The sequence below is a fragment of the Zootoca vivipara genome, chromosome 13 (assembly GCF_965207765.1).
Source record: "Zootoca vivipara chromosome 13, rZooViv2.hap1.1, whole genome shotgun sequence".
NCBI lineage: Eukaryota > Metazoa > Chordata > Lepidosauria > Squamata > Lacertidae > Zootoca > Zootoca vivipara.
Window position 1 is genome coordinate 53,019,773 of NC_142596.1, and position 27,054 is coordinate 53,046,826.

Genomic DNA, 27,054 nt, shown 5'->3' on the forward strand with positions numbered 1-27,054 from the left:
ACCTTCCCTGATATAGTGGTTTTCAAATTGTTCTGAGGTTGCTCAACAGCTTAAAGGATTTTTCAACAAGACTAATAATGGATTCTCTGCAATGCCTTCCCCAATAATCTTCTCTGCAATGCCTTCCCCAACACTAAAGTGCAGCCACAGGAGCACATTCTGGGGCAGCAGTCTGTTCAGAACCAGACTCACCTTTAACACAAACATGCATCTGTGGACCCATTTGTCTGGCGATAGTGATGCTGTTGCGGCACAAATTAGGGTGACCACACCTGACCCACCAGTTGAAGGTAAAGATTCATGTACTGTCTACTCAGCATAAAGTGCTGATGGAACACCATGGGAAATGACTGTGTGTCATAGAACACACACAAGAAATCTCTGCAATGCATAGTGCATCTCAATTAGAAAGGGAAGTTTATACTGATAGCTGAATGCAACAGAGGGAAGTGGCTGCCTGGAGCTATGGGGAGCTATGGGGAGTAGAAGAAGACCCAAGCCAAAACAGGCGGCCTCCAAAAATGACTTTAAAATGTTTAAAAGAAGTAACGGCCACTACAGCCACTATGCATAGAAGCTTTTATAAAATGGGAGAACACTTCTTCCTTTTTCACCATCCAAGCAAATAAGTAGAGCAGTTGTGTGATCCAACACATGTTGTGGATTTATTTGCTCATTTGCATTGCTGAGGCAATAAAAGATAAAAGGCGCTATTTTTTTAAATAAATAAAAGCTGGAAGGTCTTTTGGAAGAATAGGAAGAGAGAATTTTTGGAAAGGACAATTAAGAGTTTTGTTCTGAGTTTTGTATATTATTAAGAGACAGAATAAAGAATTAAAATGTATAATTGCTGTGCGGAATGCAGTGGAAGTGCTCTAGGAATTATTATAATTTAGTGTCTAAAATTTTTGATGAAATTTTCCTTATTTCTTTTCTTTTCTCTTTTTTCTTATTAGGTTTGGTTTGCCAATCTTTTTTCTTTTTCTTTTTGGTATTTCTGTGTCCTTTCTTTTTATTTTTGTTCTTATTTTTTTCTTTCTTTCCTTTTTTATATTCTCCTTCAAAAAGTCTAATAATTTAATTTATTTATGTGCATTTGGAATAGAATTGATGTATCCGTAACGAATAATGAAATGCACAATGTAATATTCTTGTTTTTTTTAAATCTTAATGTATTTTCTTTTCTGTAATTCTTGTGATTCATCATTTAATAAATAAATAAATAAAAATTAAAAAAATAAGAGTTTGTTCTGGAACTGGAGTGGCACAGCCATCACCAAGAAGATTATTAAATCAATGAGAGGAAATTATCAGAATTTGTAGCACTTCATGACACAGGAAATCTAGTAAACAGACTTAAATATTTTTTTAACAGTGAGCACATAAGGGTAATTATATTTGTCCCACTGCTTTAGAAGTAAACAGCAATGAGAGGAGAGAAGGAAGAGCTTTTCTAGACGATGTCAATATTCCTGGGTTTACGCTTGCCAGCCACTCACCACCCCCACCCCAGTTCTTAAAGTTTACAGAAAATATAAAGCCGTGGGTGGAATATTTCAAGATGCAAATTAAATCCTATTCTCTTCATTAATTTTGTTGATAGATTCATACATTTCTGAATATTTCTCTTGCAGCATCTTCCATATTGGTGAAACTGCACTGGCTTTCTCAAGTTACTAGTACAGTCAAACCTTGGTTGTCAAACAGAATCCATTCCAGAAGACCATTCGACCTCCGAAACGTTTGACAACCGAGGCGCGGCTACCAACTGGTTGCAAGAGCTTCTTGCACTCAAGCGGAAGCTGCGTCGGATGTTCAGGTTCCGAAAAATGTTCAAAAACTGGAGCATTTACTTCCAGTTTTCAGCATTTGGGAGCCAAAACGTTCAAAAATGGAGACATTCCCCTTCTGCAGCAGCCTTAAGGCCAGCTAAATACCTCCTCAATAGTACATCCTACATACACACTTATGTCCAAGTTTGATAAATATTTTTTCAATAACTACTGTTTAAAGATTGCATGTGAAAGTAACACTATTTCCACAAAATAGATCCTTAAAGCATTCTATCTGAGAATTCAATAGCAGCATCATATGCTTCTCTAAAGACTCAGCTATACAGCTGCAAATAAAACGTTTTAAGTGTATTTTAGGTGCAATATACAATGTGACACTAGATAGCGATATTTGAAAGTTGCCACAGCATTAGATGTGCTTACCATGCTTCATTTATATTTACTAGGTGGAAGTTTGATAGTGGAAAATTTGGAAGTTAACAATAAATTACTTCAAGAAAAAATTAATATATGGGAAACTCAAAACAGAAAAATCACCTATTGTTACTTTCAAAAGAGAAAACTAAGGAATATACTGAAAAGATTAGAGGTTTTTTTTGTTGCACTTCCTCATTACATTCCAAGAAATGTTTATTTTTAGTTTTCCATAAGTCTCTTGCTCCTTAATCTCAGTTGAAGCTATCTCAGTACATCAAAACTTCCTTTAATGGCTTTCAAATCTGCATAACATACAATTCCCCAAACTCAGGGATCATCAGTGACCTATTTAGGAGGAAAAATCTTTTCTGGCAGTGCTACACACAACAAAATGCTATATTCCCAAAGCTATTTCTGTGTTCTGAGTCAAAAATCTGTACAGTAGCACTGTACAGCTCAAAGAGGTGGTCACAAACACAGACCACTGCTTAAATACCAAGTACAATGAATACAACTGAGCAACTTCTCCAAAACAGAGAAAACCTGGAGACTGAAGCAGCATGCCATATGCTGCATTAAGTCCCATGGCACACTGCCCCAAGATCAAGCTTTAGCAGAAATCTGATAAACAGTCACTTCTCAGCCACATGATTATGTATGATATATATGCACTCTGAATGCCCTAGCATCATTGTTGCAACAACAGCAACTATTACAGCCATGAACACATATGACTGTCTATACAACATTCCACTACAGGTAAAATACTCATATGTTCGCAACACAGGATTTTTTTTTAACAGCTCCCCTTCTCCAAATAAAACAAGAACCAGCAGTTGCTGCATAAAATTATTTCATCCTAACTGCATTTCCCATCAGCTCACTTGCAAACCAATGTCAATATTTTGCCACAAAATCCACCCTGTAGAGTAGGTCAAGATCTTTATTTTCTGCCTTTTTTGCTGCAAGAAATTAATACAAAACCACAATGATATGACTAGGGCTGGGAGATATAACAATATATCACCCAAAACTGGTTTGAAGTCAATATTGTGCTATCGGTTTCATAATTTTTGACCTGGCAATATATTGTGAATCATGATGTGTGTGCTATGCAAAAATTGCAATGTGGGAAAACCAGTGAAATCAGCCAATGCCTCTACATAGCTCCATCCTTATTTCAGAAATTGTCATATATCAGCATAGGTAAAGGGGACACGGGTGGCGCTGCGATCTAAACCACTGAGCCTCTTGGGCTTGCCAGCCGGAAGATCAGCAGTTCAAATCCACTCGATGGGGTGAACTCCCATTGCTCTGTCCCAGCTTCTGCCAACCTAGCAGTTTGAAAGCACATCAGTAGATTCCTGTGTATAAGACTACTTTTTAACCCAGGAAAATCTTCTCAAAAGTCGGGGATCGTCTTATACGCCGGGTCGTATTTCTTATACAGTGAGTATATCCCAAACTCTATATTTTAACTGGAAAAGTTGGGGGTCGTATTATACGCCAGTCGTCTTATACGCCGGAATATACGGTAGGTACCGCTGTGGCGGGAAGGGAAACAGTGTTTCCGTGCACTCTGGCATTCATCACAGTCCTCTCTGTGCCAGTTGCGATTCAGTCATATTGGCCACATGACCCGGAAAGCCGCCTGTGGACAAACACCAGCTCCCTTGGCCTGAAAAGCGAGATGAGGCCTGCACTTAAGCGTCCAGGGGTCCTTTACCTTTACCTATAGGTATATTACAGTGTTTAGATGGTGATATATCACGATGTTGAAAACCAGATGTTGCCCAGCCCTAGATATGACCTTAAAGGTAAAGGTAAAGGGACCCCTGACCATTAGGTCCAGTCGTGACCGACTCTGGGGTTGCGCACTCATCTCGCATTATTGACCGAGGGAGCCGACGTATAGCTTCCAGGTCATGTGGCCAGCATGACAAAGCCGCTTCTGGCAAACCAGAGCAGCACATGGAAACACCGTTTACCTTCCCGCTGGAGCGGTTCCTATTTATCTACTTGCATTTTGATGTGCTTTCGAACTGCTAGGTTGGCAGGAGCTGGGACCAAGCAATGGGAGCTCACCCCGTCACAGGGATTCGAACCGCCGACTTTCTGATCAGCAAGCCCTAGGCTCAGTGGTTTAGCCCACAGCGCCACCTGGGTCTTACTGTCTATGTAATGCCAGATAGTTGCTAGGCTGTAGCCCAAAGGCAGTTTGTCACATTATACCTAGATTTGGTTTCTTCAAGGACAGCAGTCTTTCTGCTACATCTTTACCTCTCCAACTATCAACCTACCGGTAAGTCCTAAACCTAAGCCGTTGAGAGTATCCTGCTAACTTAAAAGATGGTGCTTTTCTTTCTCACTACCCCCATGCCCCTCATCAGTGGGACTAGAATAAATGTTTCACTTTCAAATTCCAAACAGCCAGGGGGGGGGGATAGCCAACAGATACACATGAGTCCCTGAGTACAGTCTGAAGTTACACAAGGCTGAAGCTAAAAAGATGTCTAGTAAGTTGTTTGTGCCTAAATGGATGGTGCCTGGGAGCCACATGTATGCTATATGGGGATCTGCAACAGAATAAAAGCCAGGATACAAAGGTGAATAAATAGGAAAACCTACAACAGTCTTAAATTCAGGTTGCTTCCCTCGCAGCGAGGGAACCGCCAGAAGGCCCTCGGCCCTGGACCTCACGTCCAGAATGATGGGGGTGAAGATGCTCCTTAATATTTTGTTGGAAGCCGCTCAGAGTGGCTGGGGACACCCAGCCAGATGGGCGGGATATTATTATTATTATGCCCTATACCCATAGATCTCAGGGTGATTCACAATGTAAGATCACAATATAAAAAACAGAAAATACATAATAAAAACAAAAACGACGACAACCCAATAAAGTAGCAAAACCTCTAAGTGGTTTCATGAGATGCTTGGATGACCAGGTCTACAGGGTCCTGTACCGTCCCATCCCGTCCCATCCCGTCCCGTCCCGTCCCCCCCCACTGGGTACCATTCCTGTTTGATCGTTGTCCCTTAACAGTGCCTGATTGAACTGCCTATACATTTTAAAAAACCAAAAACCTACACCTTGAAATAAGGGCAGAAATTGTTGTGGTCCCATTTGATTATGTATTAGACATTTTTATGCCCTAATCTATTGTCCCTTTTAATGAAAGGAAGCTATCTTTAGAGTGCAATGAAGTTAGACAGCAAAGAAATGCATCAGAAATACAAGCTGAACCCCGACTTCTAAAGTGCACTCCTCCTGGGCTTCCTCAGAGCACTACTGGGAGGATTTTCCCTGTGGAAGTTTATTTCACATGCAGCTAGGGATATACTTGTTAATTATTCACTTTCTTCAACTGCCTGAGAGCAACCCCTTTGTTATTCAATAAACCATGTTAAGAGTTTGGGGAAAGATCCATGGAATCATTTTTTAAGATCAAGCTGCTTTAAATGCTTGCATAACATAAAGAAACCAACTCCAAGTATGGAGAATTGTGTCCTTCCTCCCACGAGCACGCATAACAGAGATTCCTTGCTGAATTTCACCTGCCAAAAATGTTTTTGCATGTCTAACGCTTCCAGCTTACTGAAAGCTGTAATTCAATGCAAGGCTGCACAACCACCCATACAGGCCAATGAAATTAAGGATTGGCATGCACTGCCCAAGGTCACAGACAAAATCTGGGACAGAGTTGAAATCTGATTGCTTCCCAAGTCCTAGTTCTACACTATTACCACATGATTAACTTTGGTCAGCATTTTAATCCTGACACCAACATCTTTAGTAACAAGCACTTTCTACTATATGAAAAATAAAAAAATTCCTTCAGTAGCACCTTAAAGACCAACTAAGTTTATATTTTGGTATGAGCTTTCGTGTGCATGCACACTTCTTCAGATACACTAGGATACACTACGCTTCTTCAGATACACTACGCTAGTGTATCTGAAGAAGTGTGCATGCACACGAAAGCTCATACCAAAATATAAACTTAGTTGGTCTTTAAGGTGCTACTGAAGGAATTTTTTTATTTTGCTTCGACTCAGACCAACACGGCTACCTACCTGTAACTAGTACTATATGAAAATTACTGAAGTGAAAATGCATTCTAAGGTGTACACATTGAGTAATCTATATCTATGCAGCTCAAGAAAACCTTCCAATTTTCCCCTTATATCAATTTCGGATATACTTCATATCAGATTCCACAAACTGCAGCAGCTGGGCTAATAGCTTCATTTAGCTGTCCAATATGTCCCTATGGTCATAAATGGTTTTATCAATACAATCTGTAACAGGGTTATCCCGCCCATTCAAAAGATATTCTATAAGTTATATGCTAGAACAAACAGAATATTTCTGTCTTTAAACAATTGTTCTTTCCAGTCTGCATTTCAACTATATTTTACAACTTTACACCTAAAGAGACACTATACCAAGGAGTTTTGAATCTCAGACAAAATCAACTACACAGATTATAAGGTAGCCGAGTTAACAGCACACACTATTATGAAAGAGGGCTTTTATTCAAACTAAAGCTGTGTCAGTCTATGTGTTGCACTTTTGTTCCTCAAATATGACAGCATTATTTCAACAGCCAAGTTAATGACTTCAAATTTGAATTAATACTCTGTTTACACAGGCCTACACTGACAGACACCAGGGCTGACTGACAAAACACACAGACATATATATACATATATGCATGCAGATTATCCAAGCTCTAGTATAAGAAAGCATACAAAAGTGTTGGACTGTGTTTGGAACATTTGCAGTGGAAAATATTTTTGGCTACTACCCTAGTTAGTTATCCACTAGGATTATAGTCTACCAATATTCACTTGCTGGTTCTGAACTATTTGATCTATAATATTTGTGCCCATTCTTCTTGCTCACAACCAAACTGAAGATTTAGTACACTCAGGCATAACACAATAGCACTGATAAAATCCCAAGCTTTATCTTGTATCATCATGAAATGCTAAAATATTTAACGCCTTCTTCGCTCATTTATTATGAGACTTGACAATTCCCTGGCTTGGAGCAGGTTGTCACTTTACTCACGGAGACAACTGCAAGAGGCCATTTAAGGCTATTAGGCTACATTCTAGAATGAAACCTGGAAAGGCTATACAGTAATCATTTTAGGAGGGAAAAGCAATGGGTAACTGTACTAAGTTCTATATAATAAGGGTGTCTCTGGACTTAAGACTCTTACAACAAAAAATAATACAGCCGTACCTTGGTTGATAAACGCCTCGCGACTCGAACATTTTGGCTCCCAAACACTGCAAACCCAGAAGTGAGTGTTCCGGTTTACGAACATTCTTTGGAATCCGAACATCCAACACGGCTTCCAACATTGGCTTCCTGCAGCCAATTGGAATCCGCACCTTGGTTCCCGAACGTTTGGAAGTCAAACAGACTCCAAATATGAAGAAGGGCATGTAGAAGCTGCAGGACCAACACCCCTTGCCCCTCTAGACGGAGGAGGTGGCACTGACATCCTCTGGCTCCAAGGACTTCACTATAGAAGACCCGTGACGACTTGTGCCTCAACTTCTATATCACAGTTGGAAAATACGGGAGGAGACTGGACCCCTTTACATCAAGCAGCAACTTGCAACAAGGGGGTTGCTAACCAGCATGCTGCACGTGCTGTTCTCACTATACAAGGGCTCAGTTTCAGCCTGTTCCTTGCTGCAGCAACCTCAGAGTTCTGTGTTTCCCAGAGTACAGCCTGAACCTCACCTTTTCTTACATTTCAGTCAAGCATTGCCGCACCACAGAGCAGGACAAGCAGAAGAGTAATTCTCTATGGTTGTTGTTGTTTAGTCGTTTAGTCGTGTCCGACTCTTCGTGGCCCCATGGACCAGAGCACGCCAGGCACTCCTGTCTTGCACTGCCTCCCGCAGTTTGGTCAAACTCATGTTCATAGCTTCGAGAACACTGTCCAACCATCTCATCCTCTGTCGTCCCCTTCTCCTAGTGCCCTCCATCTTTCCCAACATCAGGGTCTTTTCCAGGGAGTCTTCTCTTCTCCTGAGGTGGCCAAAGTATTGGAGCCTCAGCTTCAGGATCTGTCCTTCCAGTGAGCACTCAGGGCTGATTTCCTTCAGAATGGATAGGTTTGATCTCTATGGTTAATCTCCATTAAATATATAAACATGATGGCTTGACAAGAGAAACAAACAAACAAAAATCTTTTGTTGACTGCAAAAGCTCAACAACCCAAGAGACTGAGAAGAGACGCATTTGATACTATCTTAAGAATGCCTCTGCTAAAGTGGGTAGGTAATAATAATTTTGTTTAGTCATTAGCCATAACAGAACAAAAAGCAGGAAAAAACATTCTTAATTGAGCAACAATTTTAAGTCTTAAATTCCTGGCCATTTATGCTAACTAGTGTACTGTATGTCTCACTGAGCTCAGTAAATGCACTTAGGACTGCAATATTTTTTTTTCAAATTAAGTAGTTCAGCTTTCCATCAACCATCTTTTGCATCAGTTTTCATCCAAATTGATAGTCATTGTTACCAGCTTCAGAACAATCCAAAATCTCCTTCAAACAGTGAATTAGGATTCTGGCTTGTTCTGAAGCTGATTAACTATAGTTTACTGGCTCTGATGACATAGGAAATTGGTTAAATGCCTTCCTAGTTTTACTGCTCACGCTGTATCAGACATTGTATCAGACTAGACATGTAGCCACCTTGCACAACTACTGGGAAGACCAGGTAGAATTCATTTAAGTTTTACTGTCACAGATGTCTAGGCAAGATTGGTCTCCAACACCTGCAATAAATCAGAGTTGTGCATATATGCATCTTCCTAACCATAATAAAGCATATACATTTTTGCTGTAATATGTGGGTTGAAGACAAAATTATAAATAAAGCCTAGGTGCAACATAAATTTCCTTAAATATTTCAGTCACAAATTGTTATGAATCGGGGGTATTATTATAGCACACTGAACAGATGGCTATTTGTGATGATCACCAAGCACTACCTAGGCACATACAGTTTATGCTTTTTCACAGATCTTCCTGGACTCCATCCTTTCATGAACATGTATGAAAGACCAGAAGCACATTCTCATTTTGACAGCTAAAAAGCCACTGGCATCACTTGAACCTATCTAGAACTGGAGAAAGGGACAAACAGCTCATGGCCTCAGATGATGGTGCATATTCCCATGTACCATCAAAAGACTCGACTAGACCCTTTGGTAGAGCCCATACATATCTGTCTCATGGGCGTCCCAATTTCTGGACTGAGAAACTATCTCTCTTAAAACTTTGCAAATCACTCTTGAGTAGATACTTTCATTGACCACTGTGTAAGTCAGTAAGATGCAAACATTAATAAATACTGCTAATATATGCCCTTCCTCCATTAACTTAACTGTTAAAAGAAAAAAAAGTATACATACTAATCAGTCTGCTAAAGTTAATCTCTATCTTGGCTAATGTAAGAACTATCATATTTTTCTTTACTTCTGCTCTTTATCTTTCAAAGGATGAATCCATGAAAACTGCTGAGATTTGCATTTTCAGAGGGAGAATGGGCACTGCTTATTTGTCATTGGGCTTTGGGGCAATTTGGGATAAGCTAGATTGCAAACGTACACACACTCATTTGGGAATAAGTCCCACTGAATGCACTGGGACTTACCTCCAAATAGACATGTACGTACTGCATTGTCAGTCATTCTGCAAAGAGCTTCCTGAATTACCATATTAAGGACTATCAGACAGGTTTCCCACTTGTTGTCAAAGCTTTTCAGCCCAAAGTCCATATTCCTCCAAGGGAAACTTTCTGGGAGACAAATGCCAGTGGTAGGCAAGGCCAGAGAAGAAAGTGGGCAGAGCCATAGATGAAACTCTTACCTAACCTGCAGTCATTCAAAAGTTTGTACACACACACCCTTCTTCACCCAGGCAAGCAAGGCATTATCCTGCATTCCAGTCAGGCAAAAACACTCAGGGAAGGCATGGAGGAGGGCTGGTGAAGGATAGGGCCTTGGGACAGAGTCCCAGGGAGCTACATTTGGCCCCCAGGTCTGAGGTTCCCTACCTGTGTCTTATAATACTTTTCACCAGTCATTTCTCCCCCTATCCCAACATTTTGCTCTGAGTTCTTTGAAACTCAAAAGGTAGTTCATTTAATAAAACAAATTACACCATTCCTGTATACAGGTGTTCTAGTGTACATGGGTGCTGGCATCTCTCTGCTAGTCTATCTATACACTAGACAATTTCCCCTTAAATAATTCCACTTATTGCAGGAGTATCACCATTTCTCTTTGTCACTTAATAAAGGTTTTACTTCTATTTGATATTATCTAATTTGAATGACATCTTTACCAGAGAATACATAAACATAAGCAACAACACACTAGTCATGAGAATTCACAGATCAGGTTCTACAATAATATAGTCTTAGAAGATCATTCATCATGGCATTTTGCAGCAAATTTGACACCAAGAATAATGAAAGATTATCACATCAAAGTTACATGAACCTTCATAGCTTTAGTACAACAAGATCTCCATCTGAACCGCAAGACAACAGCCAGCAAAAGGTATTTCTAGTTCATGGCACAAGATGCTACAGCCACGCCTGATCCAGAGAGAATTCCTTTCAGCTGCAACCGAGGTGAACACAGCTGTTACCACCACACCCTTTGTGTATTATTTCAGTATCTGTAACAATAATGGATTTGTTTATGCACAGTTGGGATCCAACATGGTTATTTTTATGTGCAGTGGGTTCTGAACAATAGATTCCCATGTCTTATCACAAACTATACTTTCAAAAGTGGTTTCCTATGTGATCTGTGGAAAGAGGCTGCTGTTTGAGAAACACAAACCCTTAGTTAATGCCCCATCAGAACACATGAACTTGTGTCATAGCATTTTGGATCCCAACCAGTATCTTACAAAACGGAAAGCTTTCTCTTAATGCTACTCAGTCAGCTATGAATCAAACAGCCTGAAAGATTTGTGTCTGCTACACTTGCTTTGCCCTTGACATAAGCCAACATAAGTTCTGGCCTCTAACGCGATTAAACATTACTGGGCAAAGGTAACACAGAACTATTCTACTCTAGAGTTTAACAGATTCTCAAACAAAGTCACTAACCATCTGATCCAGGTATTACTCCTGTATTACTCCTATCGGTATTCTCTTATACAGAGAACACAAATACAGCATGTGGTATTTAAAACATTTCCTTATTAGTTCCGCATGTGGGAAATTACTTTCTTCCTTGTTTCCATATAATACTATCAAGTTTTTTGTTATTCAAAGCTAAGATACATCATTTCTTTGGAGACAAAGTTAATGAACATACTAGATAGCATTTATAAATTACTGTATATACTGTAATGATTTGTTTTTAAACATTTCAACACATAAAAGTAGTACACTTCCACATTTCCTATCAAAGGAATAAAGTAGCATTTAAGGCAATTAGTTACATTACTAAAGAGACCTCCATCCAAATACTAATAAGATACAGTACACAGCAAGGCTGTGCCCTCTTACCCAGACCAGTCAGTAAGCCACCTGAGGGGAGGGAACGGACTTCTGCAAATTTAAGCAGAGCTATTTCCACTGTGATATGTAATTAAGAAATAAAATGATTTGCTGAAGTCAAAACTTATCGGTTCAGAATGTTTTTCAGTTTTAGCAAAATACACTAACTATAGTGTGCCTACACATACTTAACAAAAAGGTGAAAAACAAATATATCTCCCAGACCTAACTATTTCCTTGTACCACCTTATTGTAATGACCTTGTCCAAACATCAATGATACTGATTTCTTGCTACTTTGTATTAGAATGATCTGTTATGTTTACTGTTTGTATGTTAATAAAAAACAAGTACTGTATATTTTTAAAAGAAACAAATTTATTATGCATGTAACCTGTTAGATAAGATGAAAAGCCTGTTGTCACTGTTTTGTTACTGAAAAAGATACATGAAGTTGTCTGGGCCAATCAATGTCAGTGTCATTGATCAGTGAATTAACTTTGCAGCATTGGCTTCACTCATCCAAAGTAAACAGGGGGTAGTACACAGGCCACAGCCCTTTTTAAAATAAAAAAGCTGCCCTTGATTACCTTTTTAAAAAAAGGATAAGAGCTATTTTTTGCACAAGAAAAGCAGACAATTCCGAAAAGCAGACAATTCCTACAAGTTCAAACATACTAGGAAGGAATTGCATGTTTGTTTTTGTTTGTTTGCTTGGATAATTAATAAATACTTCAGATGCTTCTAGTTATCCAAACCCCCCACCCTCTCTCTCAATACAGGTTATAATGTTTGAGAAACACAGCCTTAATCTCCAATCTAGTTATTTTTATTCCTCCTTTCCATTCTGCTTACTTAGGGCAGATCTACATAGTTTACCCTTCATGACTCTATCTTCTCATGTCAACACAGTATGCATTACTGAAAGGAACACAAACACACACACATACACCCTAATAATGCCTAAATCTTATTTACTGAAAGAGAAAATTTGTAAGCGGGAGGAAAGATATATAAGCCAATGATTTCTTGGCATGCATAATAGGAACAAAAAATACAGGGTGGCAAGGAAAGAATCACATTTAATTTGCTATGTGATATTTCAATCTCTGTATCTTCATCATAAAAAGTATATCTGCACATTGCTTTAGTTTAATGCATATCCAGATGGTTCATCTCCAGATAAGCTATGAAATTAGTCATAGGGGCAATACTAGATCACAGATCACAGAATTCCACAGAAGATATCAACCATGAGTATCTGAATAAATGTTGGAAATTTGCTTGTACTGTAATCAAAAGGGAGCAACAGCTATTTTAAACGATTCTGCAGCATGCTAAACACTTAAGTTGTAGCATATTATACCATGACAATGTTTTGTTTTGTTTTATAAAAGTTTAAAGTGTTGGATTTGCTTTACCAAGACTGAGAAGCCTGAAGGTCTCAATAAATTATTGCTGCTGTGTTTAAACAAGCCATAGAATTCTATTAAGCACAGTCTCTCCAATCACGTCTGCATAATTATGGTGACAGAGAAGACTACCACTGAATGCAAAGACACAAGTATCAGCACACAACTGGTTGCATAAACAACTTAAGCACCTTTGAAAAGGAAAGTGTCCTTGATCTCAATGAGCAAAACCCTACGTGAAAGGCTGTGCTTGTAAAGATTCATTCATTAACATACTTCTACAAGGAAATGCTTTGAAAATATTTTAAATTCCAGGCGTCAACCCCACTGTAGTCATATTAATTTATAAGCAACTAGTTGGGCCCTTAAGTGGAATTAGGAGCAGCAATAGCTCAGGTAGAGTATATGCTTTGCATGAAGATCCCAAGTTCAGACACTGGCACCTCCAGTTGAAGAGGGGTGGGGAATGATTTTCAGTCCAAGGGTCACATTCTCTTATGGGGAACCTTCACAGGACCACATGTCAGTGGTATCCAAGGCTGAAGACAAAAGTGGGTGAAAGCAATGGATAAAAATGTGCCTCTTTCCTCTGGACAAGCAACATCACAGTTCTAGGATACACTCTAGCCTGGCAAAAGCACCTGAGGAGTGCAGAGCAGGGCTTATGGGGGATGAGGCCTGGAGAGGGGACCTGACTCAGGAAGAATGCTGAGGGCCAGAAAGCCAAAGGATCTGAGATTCTTCATGCCTTGGCTAAAGGGGTTTCCTGTGGTGGAAAGACTCCTTCTTACCTACCCTGCCAGGCTGTGAGACACAGTTCCTTGCATTCTGGCTGAGATCTTAGAAAGCCATGGCTTGTTAAAATATGTAGTACTCAGTAAGTAATGTTTTGGCAACGTCAATTTTTCATGTGAGTCATATCACCAATCTCAACCAGAGCAAAGCACATGTAAATGCTCATATTGTGACCCTTCACTCTTGCTTTCCCTTGCTAGATTCACTTCGACTGTAAGCTCCTTATGGCACAACCCTCTCTGCTACGTGAGTCTGCATACAGTACCCAATATTTATAATACCCAAAATACTATTTTAAAAAAAACTTCAGCTTCATTATTTGTGTACATCGTGGGCAAGATCCAATTGTTGCAGCCCAGTAGCACAAATAGCCATTCTGCTACTTAGAACCCCATTCGTAACACAGTACAAGTTAAATTCAATGGGTAGCCTGGGCCAGTAGAAGTGATGCAGAAGTGATGAAACATATACTTTTTTGCCCTGTTCTGCTACTTTTGCAACAATGCCAATTGTCTCACTTCATACACTAACATTACATTGGCTCTCACCCAAATTGTTTTGTATAATCAAAACTATAATTTGACTTCAGAATGCAATCCTAAACACGATATCTAAGAGACTGTACAGCAGAAAAAAGCCATATAACAGCAGGACAGGAAGTAGAGAAATGCAAAAGGATACATGAGAACATAATGACTTCTACATATTTTGAAAGTTTTAATCATTTTTTTCTCCCTTCGGGGCAGCAATTTGCATTTTCAATATGGTTTTACTTTTGAAAAAGAATGTGTTAAAAGATTATTAGATAACTGAGTCACAATCATTATCTGAACTGTAAAAATGAATAAAAATGTTAACATGTAGTAACATGTAGAAAGCAAAACAGGCAAAAAATACAATAAATCACTGCCAGATACTGAACAATTTTCTTCAAAATGTACACTGGCGTTACCGTTGCCGCTGCCACTGCTGCCGCCACGAAGGGAGAGAGGTAGGATGATACCGGGAGGGCCAGGGAGGCCACAAGGAACCACACCCCGAGCCTACCTCCCCGGCTAGCGCAAAGAGAGCAGGCTGGTGTCCAGGGGAGAACCATGCACCAGAGACCACTCCGGAAAAAACAAACGCAGTGCGGGGCCTCCCCTACTTTGTTGTTGTTGTTGTTGTTAAAATGTACATTGGTAAATGGGAAGATTAATGTTCTGACGGAAGTGGATTCTCTATTAGGCAGAACACGCAAATAAGGAGAAGCTGATTTCTGAACTACATTTGGCAAGACTCTCTAGGATGCTGGGCTTGGAGGGAAGCAATTCCCCACAGGAACAATCTATCAAGGCCGTTGCCAGTCATCTTTTGATAGGCTCAGTAGACACTCTCTTGGGGAATTTTAAGTTTTGTTGGAAATGGGAGGGAGGTGACAGACAGGAAGTTGAACACTGTCTGGATTCCAATGGCTAGTTCACGCATTTCACATATGTGTATTAGCTCCCCCTGGCCCCTGCCAATCACGGAGGGGGAGGAGGGAGTCGGAGCAGCCCGATTTCGGGCTGATCCTGGCTCCCCCTGGCCCCTGCCGATCGCAGAGGGGGAGGAGGGAGTCGGAGCAGCCCGATTTCGGGCTGATCCTGGCTCCCCCTGGCCCCTGCCGATCGCAGAGGGGGAGGAGGGAGTCGGAGCAGCCCGATTTCGGGCTGATCCTGGCTCCCCCTGGCCCCTGCCGATCGCAGAGGGGGAGGAGGGAGTCGGAGCAGCCCGTTTTCGGGCTGATCCTGGCTCCCCCTGGCCCCTGCCGATCGATCGCAGCCCGATTTCGGGCTGATCCTGGCGCCCCCTCGCCCCTCCGCGATCGCCGGGGCAGGAGGAGGGAAAGCTGGCAAGGGAGAAGGGAGCTTTCCTTGCCCCGCTGTGGCCCCCCCCCCTGATTTTCATCCTGGCTACGCCCCTGCATAAGTGACATATTGTTAATATCACATTTTAACAGAAATTGTTAATACATGTTTAATTTGGTGTTTACAATAAAAATATTGGTACCATACTTGGATTTTCAAAATACTCTACTCTTTATTGTTACACTCCTTAACATATTGCCTATCCTTAACATATACTTTAAGACTTCAAAGCACATACATTTCAGGAATCCTTGAGTGTCAACCAGGTGCAAAAAATGGCACCCAGACTTTTTGAGGTGCTCGCAAATGGAGAAACTTTAGGCGCGAAATAAATTATTATTATTATTATTATTTATTTGCACCCCGGCCATCCAGCTGGGTTTCCCCAGCCACTCTGGGCGGCTTCCAACAAAGATTAAAATACATTAAAATGTCACACATTAAAAACTTCCCTAAACAGGGATGACTTCAGATGTTTTCTAAATGTCAGGTAGTTGTTTATCTCTTTGACATCTGATGGGAGAGCATTCCACAGGCCGGGAGCCACTACCGAGAAGGCCCTCTGCCTGGTTCCCTGTGGCTGCTTCTCGCAGTGAGGGAACTGCCAGAATGCCCTCAGAGCTGAACCTCAGTGTCAAGGCAGAACAATGGGGATGGAGACACTCCTTCTGGTATACTGGACCGAGCTATTTAGGGCTTTAAAGGTCAGTATCAACACTTTGAATTGTGCTTCGAAACATACTGGGAGCCAATGTAAGTCTTTCAGGACCAATGTTACATGGTCTCGGCGGCCACTCCCAGTCACCAGTCTAGCTGCTGCATTCTGGATTAGTTGTCGTTTTCGGGTCACCTTCAAAGGTAGCCCCATGTAGAGCGCATTGCAGTAGTCCAAGCGGGAGATAACTAGAGCATCCACCAATCTGGCAAGACAGTCCACAGGCAGGTAGGGTCTCAGCCTGCGTACCAGATGGAGACAGCTGCCCTGGATAAAGAACTGACCTGCGCCTCCATGGGCAGCTGTGAGTCCAAAATGACTCCCAGGCTGCGCACCTGGTCCTTCAGGGGCACAGTTACCCCATTCAGGACCAGGGAGTCCTCCACACGAGCCCACCCCCTGTCCCCCAAGAACAGTACTGGTGCCTGGCAACCTGCTAATTTTGAACCCTGTTGCCTCCTCATGGTGAGAAGCAGCTCTCAGTAGAAAAACCCAAAGCTGCAATCCCTTGCAAATACAGCTTGCAAATTCACATTAAGAATCACTTTAGCTATTTCAACCAACATACTGTAATTCTTGATGTGCCCATCCCAACAAGTCTTTAATGAAACACAACCTTCCCTTCAGGCCCCCCAAAAGTATGGCTGGCCGAATCCAATTTTCAAAAGGAGACTCTCTTTGGTGTCTGCACATAATAGCTGGGTACAAACTGATTCTGTCAGACATTAAGAAAACAGAAGCATTCTGAAATAAGGAACTGCAGCTACATCCAACACTGCTATGCAGTGTGCTGATGTATGAGTTGCCCTTTCAAAAGAGGAATGGCTTCCAAAGCACTCCATTTCTACAGAATCCCAAGAAAAAAGCATCTACACCTTATTGACTCAACAGAAACCAAAACAAGTCTACCTGCTTCCTACAAACTGCAAGAGGTTTAGGCTAGAATTCTGCCTTTCCCCCTAAGAGTCATCCTGTAAAGCTCCAACTGGAAAACCATGAAGGGATGAAGTGGAGAAGAGGGAAGGAAGTACAATAATGCAACCCCAGCTTAGTTGAGCTTCCTTGCAGGGCTGGAATGCCCATCTGTACTGCACTGTCCCGTATCCTGTACTCACAGTGGGCAAGCAGACACTGTGCATAACAGCACTCTTCCCCCACTTGTCATTCCCAGCAAGGGCCATTCAGCATCCATACCCAAATTGGAGGTGGGGGGGAGAGGAATGGAGAAGAATCAAGAGTCCCCCTGTGTGCACATACCTTTTCTTCTTCCCAACAGGAAATTAGGGGCGATGGGGGAGAAACAAGAGAAGGACGGAGCAATACCTAACCTACTTCCTATTTATTATAAGGAGTTTGTTCTTTGTCGCTTGTCGAGTCTGTTTTGTTGCTGTAAGCCGCCTTGTGTACAGTAGAGGGGAGGTATACAAATTAAAAGGGAATTGAAATGAAAAATGAAAAAGATACCTGGGGGGGGGGGGAGAGAGAGAATGGCCATCACTGCCATGTGAACATTCAATCCAAAACTATTTTCCCATGACATATTGGATCCCATTAGTGTATTTAAGCTTCTTCTCTCTCTCTTTTTGCCATGGGCTATGACTCTTCTCAATCCTAAATTTGAGAGAGGGTATTGAGGTGTGACGGGGTGAGCTCCCGTTGCTTGGTCCCAGCTCCTGCCAACCTAGCAGTTCGAAAGCATGTCAAAATGCAAGTAGATAAATAGGAACCGCTACAGCGGGAAGGTAAACGGCGTTTCCATGTGCTGATCTGGTTTGCCAGAAGCGGCTTTGTCATGCTGGCCACATGACCTGGAAGCTATACGCCGGCTCCCTCGACCAATAATGCGAGATGAGCGCGCAACCCCAGAGTCGGTCACGACTGGACCTAATGGTCAGGGGTCCCTTTACCTTTACCTTTATGACTCTTCTCAATCCTAAATTTGAGAGAGGGTATTGAGGTGGTGGGAGAGCAGCCCTGACCTGCCACAAAAGGCTGCTGCTCTTAAGACTTTGCGGGGAGAGAAAGACCCCGAGGGGGTTCCCCGCTCTTCGGCCTTCTTCCTCTGGCCTCGCATTGCAGGTCCCTGCCGGGCACCGCGGAGAGGAGAGAGAAGCGAGGGCCGGGGGCTGACCCGCAGCGGGGCGGGACGGCGGCGGCGCCCTCCCTCGGCGTCTCCGAGGCCGGAGGAGGAGGACGAGGATGCCCCCGCCCGCCCGCCGACTTCCCTCCTTACCTGTGAGGCGAACTTTGATGCTGGATCCGGCCCTCCGGGTCCCCGCGTTCGACATGGCTCCCCTCAGGCGGGCGCCGGGCCCACCGGCCCAAAGGCGAGAGGCCGGGTCAGCCGACGGACGCCGCCGCCATCGCTGCCCTCCTCTCGCCCTCGCGGCTCTCGCCTGCGGCCTCCCTTCCGTGGTTCTCCTCAGGCGGCAGCAGCGGCGGCGCCGCCTCACCGAGCTCGACGCCCGCCTGCCCCCCCTCCGTCGGACGCGAACGGCGACTGCGCTAGCTCGCGCCGCCTCAGAGCAGGGGCTGAGGCTCAGGCTGAGGCGGCGGTGGCGGCGGCTGCGCGCAGGCGCGCGCGCGCTCCCAAGCCCCGGCCCCCCTCCCTAGCCGCTTCTTTTGGCGCGCCTGCGCACACGCACACGCGCTGGGCCGGCCTGCGTGCCTGATCCCAGGCCAACGAGCTCGCGGCTCCTTTTCCCGTCGTGCGTCCGAAGGGAGACAGACGCCGCGCCGTCTGGCGTGACGTGCGCGATGGTTCGCCTCCCGCGGCCATCTTGGGGAGGTCTTGGGCGTCCAGGTTCGGGCAGCGGAATGCCACGCTTCGAACAGATATTTATTCTTACTATGTCGTCGTCGTCGTCGTCGTCGTTGTTGTTAGTTACCTATCTATTCCACCATTGCCCCAAGCAGCTCAGGGTGCCGCACACGGTTCCACCTTGCGAGGTAGGCTAGGCTGAGAGATAGTGACTGGCCCAAGGTCTCCCAGGGAGGTTGATAGTTAAGTCAGAATTGGAACCCTGAGCTCTCCGACGGCTGAGTCCAGCACTCTAACCACTGCGCCACCACAGGCTCTCAGTACAGACCCAGAGGAAGCAGGAGGACGTTGCAGCAGCTCCCATATCTGCATTGGAAGCTTGTGTGTGTGCCTCCGTGCCCCCCCCCCAGGCGCCCTTTTTTAATTGCACGTTTGCAATGATTTGTGCTCATTCTGTTATTGGGGCAGTCATACCTGATTCCACTTTCAGCACTTGTTTGCACCTGCATTTATTTTTAATTTTTTTGAGAGGTCATAGTGTTTCATTTCCAGCCATCACACATCATGCAACTTTCTGCTGGAATCCCACAAGTTTTTATGCCACAACCATTCCCCTTTATTTTACTCACGTTCTGGTACAGTCCCTTTGGACAGCAATTAGTTGGATAGCAGAACAAACGAACTCGCTAAACCCATCACTACATATTGCAGAACAACACCCACACCAGTCTGGAGGGGCCCTTTGTAGTTGTGTCGTTGCTAAAGACTTACAAAGCACCTAAAATGTTGTAAGTTATGTATGTATGACATTGCATGCCCATAGGCTTGCAATCTAAAAGACACCATATAAAAGGAAAATGGGTTGGGGAGGGAAGAGGGGGAAACAAACATTGTCTTTCACTGTTCGGCAGAAGGGACCAGGCAGACCTCCCCCATATCATCATGTTCTGCCTGGGCGGCAAAGAATGGGCAGCTCGCCCCCATGGCCCAGGGTCACCTGGCAGAGGGAGACTGTGCATCTCTTCAGCTCCTGGGCTTTAAAGTCTTGTAAATGGCCCTCTGAGGGCAGCATGGCCTGAAAAAGTGGGATAAATGAATATTAAAATATATGCAGGGCAGGGCAAGACACAAGTCGGCACCCTGAGGGAAGGCAGAGCTCTGAAGTTGCTGCAGCAACGAACAAGCTCAAACTGAGCCCGCAAGTCAGGGTTGGAGAACTTTTGTGGCTCCATTGGTCAGATCTTTGTGGAGATAAAAACGTAAGAGCCTGCTGGATCAGCTAGGCCAGCATCCTGTTTTTACGTTAGCCTGTGGAAAGTCCCCAAGCAGGATCTGAACACAAGATACCTCTTCTCCGCTCCTGCAGTTTCCAGCAACTGGTATTTGGAAGCATTGCTGTCTCTTGACTGTGGAGGCAGAGCAGAGCCATCCTGGCTAGGAGCCATGGAAAGCTCACTCCACGAATGACAATAATTATTATTATTATTATTATTATTATTTATTATTTATACCCCGCCCATCTGGCCGGGTTCCCCCAGCCACTCTGGGCGGCTTCCAACAAAACACTAAAATACAGAAATCCATCAAACATTAAAAGCTTCCCTAAACAGGGCTGCCTTGAGATGCCTTCTAAAGGTCTGGTAATTGTTGTTCTCTTTGACCTCTAGTGGGAGGGCACTCCACAGGGTGGGTGCCACTACCGAGAAGGCCCTCTGCCTGGTTCCCTGTAACTTGGCTTCTCGTAGCGAGGGAACTGCCAGAAGGCCCTCGGCGCTGGACCTCAGTGTCCGGGCAGAACGATGGGGGTGGAGACGCTCCTTCAGGTATACTGGACCGAGGCCATTTAGGGCTTTAAAGGTCAACACCAACACTTTGAATTGTGCTCAGAAACGTACTGGGAGCCAATGTAGGTCTTTCAGGACCGGTGTCATGTGGTCTCGGCGGCTGCTCCCAGTCACCAGTCTAGCTGCCACATTCTGGGTTAGTTGTAGTTTCCGGGTCACCTTCAAAGGTAGCCCCACATAGAGCGCATTGCAGTAGTCCAAGCGAGAGATAACTATCCCTGCCTCCTGTGGGAGGGAGTTCCACAGTTTGCGCTGCATGAAGAAGGACTTCGTTTTGCCAGTCCTGAAACTTCCAACATTCAGCTTCATTGGATGTTAATGAGTCTGGAGAGAGGGAGAAAAACTTGTCTCCATCCACTTTCTTCATAGCATGTATAACTTTAAAAACTTCTTTCTACTCTCAGAGTAGCACCTTAAAGACCAACTAAGTTTTTATTTTATTTATCTCTTTAAGGTGCTACTGAAGGAATTTTTTTATTTTGCTTCGACTCAGACCAACACGGCTACCTACCTGTAACTTTAAAAACTTCTATCTGACTCACCATTTCTCTAAACTAAAAAGGCCCCAACGCTGCAACCTTTCCTCATATGGGAGTGAGTTCACCTCCCGTGGTGTTTTGCCAACACCTGCATCCCCTCGATCACTCAGCCTGCTTCTTGTCATCATTTGACATGACATCCTGTGATTTCTAAGTGGGCAGCCACCTGTCCAAATCCTTTGCGAAATAAAGCAGAGAAATAATTCTTGGCTCATTCCTCTTCCCATTTGCCACTGGCATAGGTTTACGCCACAAGCAATTGGGGAGGGGGACGGCAAAAGGGAGAAATAATTCTTCTCTTCTTTCCCTACCCCCTGCTATTGCCACTGCTAGAGGACTGTCTTCGTTCTCCATTGAAACGGCTCGGCTTCCTTTATCATAAACCTGCACTTTGGGATATTCCGCCCTCTTCCCTGCCCCCTTTTCCAAACCGTGAAAAGAACTGAAGCGCAGCCATATGCTCTGGCACGCTGAGCAACTTAACTACAAAGGCTTTGAAACAAAACTGCAAAATGTGTATACCATTAGGAAAACAAAATGCAGAAAATGAAAACATAAACAAACAAAATATGCCCCCAAAAAGGAAGAAAACAAAACCCTGGGAAAACTGTATTCGCTCGTTTCAAGGTGTCTTTCCCGGAAATGCCACCAGCTCCATGCACAGGGCCGGCCAGCCAGGTGCGCCTCAAGTTGTGAATGAGACTGGTGGTACCTGGAGGAGGATTTGAGGTTGACTTCAAAGGGGGCCAAGCTCTTCCAGCATCCTGTTCTCAGAGGAGCCAGCCAGATGCCTTTGGTACACCCACAAGCAGGATCCGAGCACAACAACCCTCTCCCCTCTGGTGGTCTCCAGCAACTGGCACTCAGAAGCATGGTGGCCTCTGACTGTGGAGGCAGAGCAGAGCCATCCTGGCTGGGAGCCCTCAATAGCCGTCTCCCTCCATGAATTTGGCCAGTCCTCTTTGAAAGCCAACCAGGTTGTTTGCCATCACTGCCTCTTGTGGGAGCGAGTTCCGTAGTTTAATTGCCCCCAACGATTCTGAAGAGGAGTCTGCTCCTTTGGGGATTTCTAACTTTGGGGATTTCTCACAGCTGTCCATGGACTGGCACAGGTCAATTCTGTGTCCAGGGCAGCTGTCTACCAGCTCCGTCTGGTATGCAGACTGAGACCCTACCTGCTCGCGGACTGCCTCTCTCACCAGAGTGGTGCATGCTCTGGTTATCTCTCACTTGGACTACTGCAATGCGCTCTACGTGGGGCTACCTTTGAAGGTGACTCAGAAACTACAACTAATCCAGAATGTGGCAGCTAGACTGGTGACTGGGAGCGGCCGCCGAGACCACATAACACCGGTCCTGAAAGACCTCCATTGGCTCCCAGTTCATTTCTGAGCACAATTCAAAGTGTTGGTACTGACATTTAAAGCCCTAAATGGCCTCGGTCCAGTTTACCTGAAGGAGCGTTTCCACCTCCATCATTCAGACCAGACACTGAGGTCCAGCGCCAAGGGCCTTCTGGTCATAGCTGCCAAGTATCCCGTATCCACCGGGAAAACCCCTTTTTTCTTACCGTTTCCCGGCGGTCTCCCGTTTGGCGGAAAATCCCGGTATTTTCCCTTAAATCGGGATACTTGGCAGCTATGACTGTGGAGGAGAATGCAATTGTTACCCGGCCATTTTTCTGGTGCCGCTTTGCCCTTCTATGGGCACCAGAAAATGGCGGCGCCGGCGCTGGGAGTCGCTTTTACGTGTTTCCGGTCATGCGCGGAAGCGACTTCCAGCGCCGGCGCCGCCATTTTCTGGTGCCCATAGAAGGGCAAAGTGCCACCGGAAGTTGCGTCACGCAACTTCCGGTCATGCGCGCGCTGCCGATCCCGGATCTTTACGACCCGGACTTGGCAGCTATGCTTCTGGCAGTTCCCTCCCTGCGAGAAGTGAGGTTGCAGGGAACCAGGCAGAGGGCCTTCTCGGTGTTGGTGCCTGCCCTGTGGCACGCCCTCCCACCAGATGTCAAGGAAATAAATAACTACTGCATCTGACTTTTAGAAGACATCTGAAGGCAGCCCTGTTTAGGGAAGTTGTTAATGTTTTATTTTCTATTGTGCTTTTAATTCTGTTGGGAGCCACCCAGAGTGGCTGGGGAAACCCAGCCAGATGGACGGGGTAGAAATAATAAATTGTTATTGTTAACTTGCCCTCTGACATACAGAGTGACACTACCAGTACACCCGGTTTCTGTTGAGTTTACAATACCAATGCCATCCTCTAAGACCAAGCACTCCAGGTCTCCCACCTTGTCTTGGAGGCTTCTGTCACTCGCAGGTAGACACCTGTGAACAGAGCTTCTCTCTTATTTCAGTCTCTGCTGCTTTGGCCTCCCCAAATGGCTGTTCTGTGCCCACGCACTCTCGATGCCTAGTTCTACAGGCAAGAAGGCTTCCTTCGGGAAAGGGGTGGCGAACCTTATCAAGCTGTGGAGCCAGACCGTTATCTCCTCACTCACTGGTGAGCCAAATAGGACAGGTGCGTAGCACTGCTCACCTGGCGTCAGGTGCTGCTGCACTTTGAAGTCAGGAATTCCCAGTGTTATGTTGGGAGTGGTCAGAGAGGGAGGAGGGTCAGGAAGAGATCAGGGAGGTTAGACTCAGAGACAACCCCCAGGTTTCTGTTACACCCACTGCAGGTAGCTTACACAAGGGTTACGTTCTTGTGCGTAAGCAAAATCGTATAAAGCCAGGATGACCCCTGGAACCATCCGTACCTGTCTTAAGCTGGCACTGAGTGGGACAGAAGGCAGAGGGCCACCTGAGATCTTGCAGGAGCCCTTGCCCCTTGCAAGACCTTCCCAGACTCTGCCAAGTGTGCAAGGAAGCCTACGGTAGGTATGCCTCTGGTACCGTAGCATTTGACTATCAACAGTGTTTTGGCCTGTGGTGCTGTGGCCTCCCTGAATTGCCACCCTGTGCCCCTGCACTCACAATCCTTAGTTCTATGCTACCTCCCCCATTTAAAATGCTCACCATTTTTTTCATCTTCATCCCAGCAGGGAGATTTGGGCCAAAAATGGACTCTCTTCAGCTCCTGTCAGCTTCCTTGCACCCACTGCAATCCATCTAAAAGGTCTTCTGCCGCTTTTCTGATTTTAACCGTCAACATTCTGGTTCAATCCCAGTCCAAGGGGATTGGACCATCCCTTTTGCACAAATGCAGCTTGCCCCAGAATGTTCCCCAGCACCTCACACCAGACACCATCACCACATCTGGGCACTGAAACAGCAAAGCAGCACTTGACCAACAGATAGATACCTATCTGTTGATAGAGCCTGCAATAAACCCAGATGCCAACTTTGCTGCCACATACACCCAGACAACATCATTACTGGCCCCAACAACATCCAACATACCATCTCAGGACTATTTAATTGCTCATCTTCTAACATTGTGTATGCCATCAAATGCCAACGGTGCCCTTCAGCTCTCTATATTGGACAAACAGGCCAAACTCTACGCCAAAGGATAAATGGACATAAATCTGACATCAGGAACCATAAAACAGAGAAACCAGTAGGAGAACACTTCAATCTCCCAGGACATTCTATACAAGATCTCAAAGCAGCTGTTTTATTACAGAGAAATTTCAGGAACAGACTGGAAAGAGAAGTTGCTGAACTGGAACTCATTACCAAGCTTAAAACCATGGAAGCACCTGGGATGAATAAAGACATCGGATTCTTATCTCATTATGCATGATCAAGCTTTCTTTAGCGCCTCAGCCCTTGCTTTTTTCCCCCAGGACTAATTGCAGTCATCAGCAGTCGTTAACAGCCATCTACAGGTTTACCACTCCCATCAGCCCATCACCCATTCCCACCCACCCCCACCACCCTCTGTATATATATAAGGGTCTGACACTTCTGTTTCAAGTGTATCTGAAGAAGTGTGCATGCACACGAAAGCTCATACCAAAATAAAAATGTAGTTGGTCTTTAAGGTGCTACTGAAGGAATTTTTTTCTATTTTGCTTCGACTCAGACCAACACAGCTACCTACCTGTAACTAGATAGATACCTAGATACCTTTGAGAGGCCCTAGCTTTCAGCATCCTAACCAGCTCCCTAAATTTGGCTTCCAGGACCTCATTCTGACATTTCCGCATGTCATTGGTGCCCCTGACTTACGAATTGTCAGGCTATGTAGACAATGAGCACCAACACTTGCAACCTTCGTACCCGGCCGGCAGTTCACCCTGCGGTGAATTTACCACTGCATCGTTTAAAAAATAAAAAAGCTAAAGCGCCTAATGAGCTACGTATTTTTAACAATTAAACAACTAACACTATGCTGCCTTTTCATGACACCAAACTTGCACTGCCTGAGGCATTGACCTCACTCTGACTAATAGTTGGGCTGGCCCAGCCGCGGAGTGCAGTATTGAAAATATGAAATAAATAATAAGCATTAATTGAACCCATAGTCATATTTTGCCGACCGCTGAGGCCAATAATTTCTCAGTGGTGCATTATGAAGCTTTCTGGCGGAATGAGTGAGACTTTTTGCAGACAAAGGCATATCCCTCCCCTGCTATTCCACAGAGCAACCATGTCGGGGGCTTTTTGTCCGTGAAACGTGCTTTTGTACATGTTCCAGGCTCATCTTTTCTACCAACGCTTACTGTCACCACCCTCAACATTCTTGTCGCACCGAATGTCCATCCGCTCTTTGAATCCTGAGGTGGCTTTGATCACGAGGACGTCCCAAGACAAGTCGCTCGGTGTGACAGCGCGGTGTAAGGAACTCAGACGAGATCCCATAAGACACTTGCCAAAAATAGCATCCTTTTAAAGCCAGTTGGGGGATGTGTGTTGTTTTTTAAGCCCAAATGCTATAAATCATGGGATAATGGCCCCCACAAGATCCATGCCAGGAGAAAAAGATGGAGAATTGTAAGTGTTTGGCCACAGGCAATCAAGCACAGCTTACAGCGCAAAAGCCAACACAGGTCTAGACAGACGTAAGCCCCATTGAGTTAAACAGTAAGCCTGGGGAGCCTCACTTTACCACTAGTGTCACTGCACAGTGCAGTGTAGTGGTTAGAGCGCCAGAAGAAGCCTGTAGAGACCTGGTTTCCCATACTCATGTGGCCGTTAAGTTTCAGCCAGTCACAACCCTCAACTCAACCTCCTACCTCGCAGGACTCTTGGGAGAAAAGAGAGAAAGACTGTAATTGTCACTTCGAGCCGCCTGGTGGAAAGGTAAGGTATAAATGAAAACAAATAAAATGTAATATTATAAGTATATCCACAGCCAGGGGCGGAGCAAGCGGGGGGGCAGTTC

General features: G+C 44.4%; 1 protein-coding gene across 2 annotated transcripts in view; it reads right to left on the bottom strand.

The window, feature by feature from the left end:
• SMURF1 (SMAD specific E3 ubiquitin protein ligase 1) overlaps nucleotides 1–19,217 on the bottom strand; it is a 48,697-nt gene extending 29,480 nt beyond the window's left edge. For both annotated transcript variants that reach the window (XM_035132190.3, XM_035132191.3), the window contains exon 1: nucleotides 18,810–19,217. In XM_035132190.3, the coding sequence (XP_034988081.1) occupies nucleotides 18,810–18,864 (55 nt within the window). In that variant the 5' untranslated portion in view covers nucleotides 18,865–19,217. The remainder of the gene's footprint in view (nucleotides 1–18,809) is intronic.
• Between the last annotated feature and the right edge of the window lie 7,837 nt (nucleotides 19,218–27,054).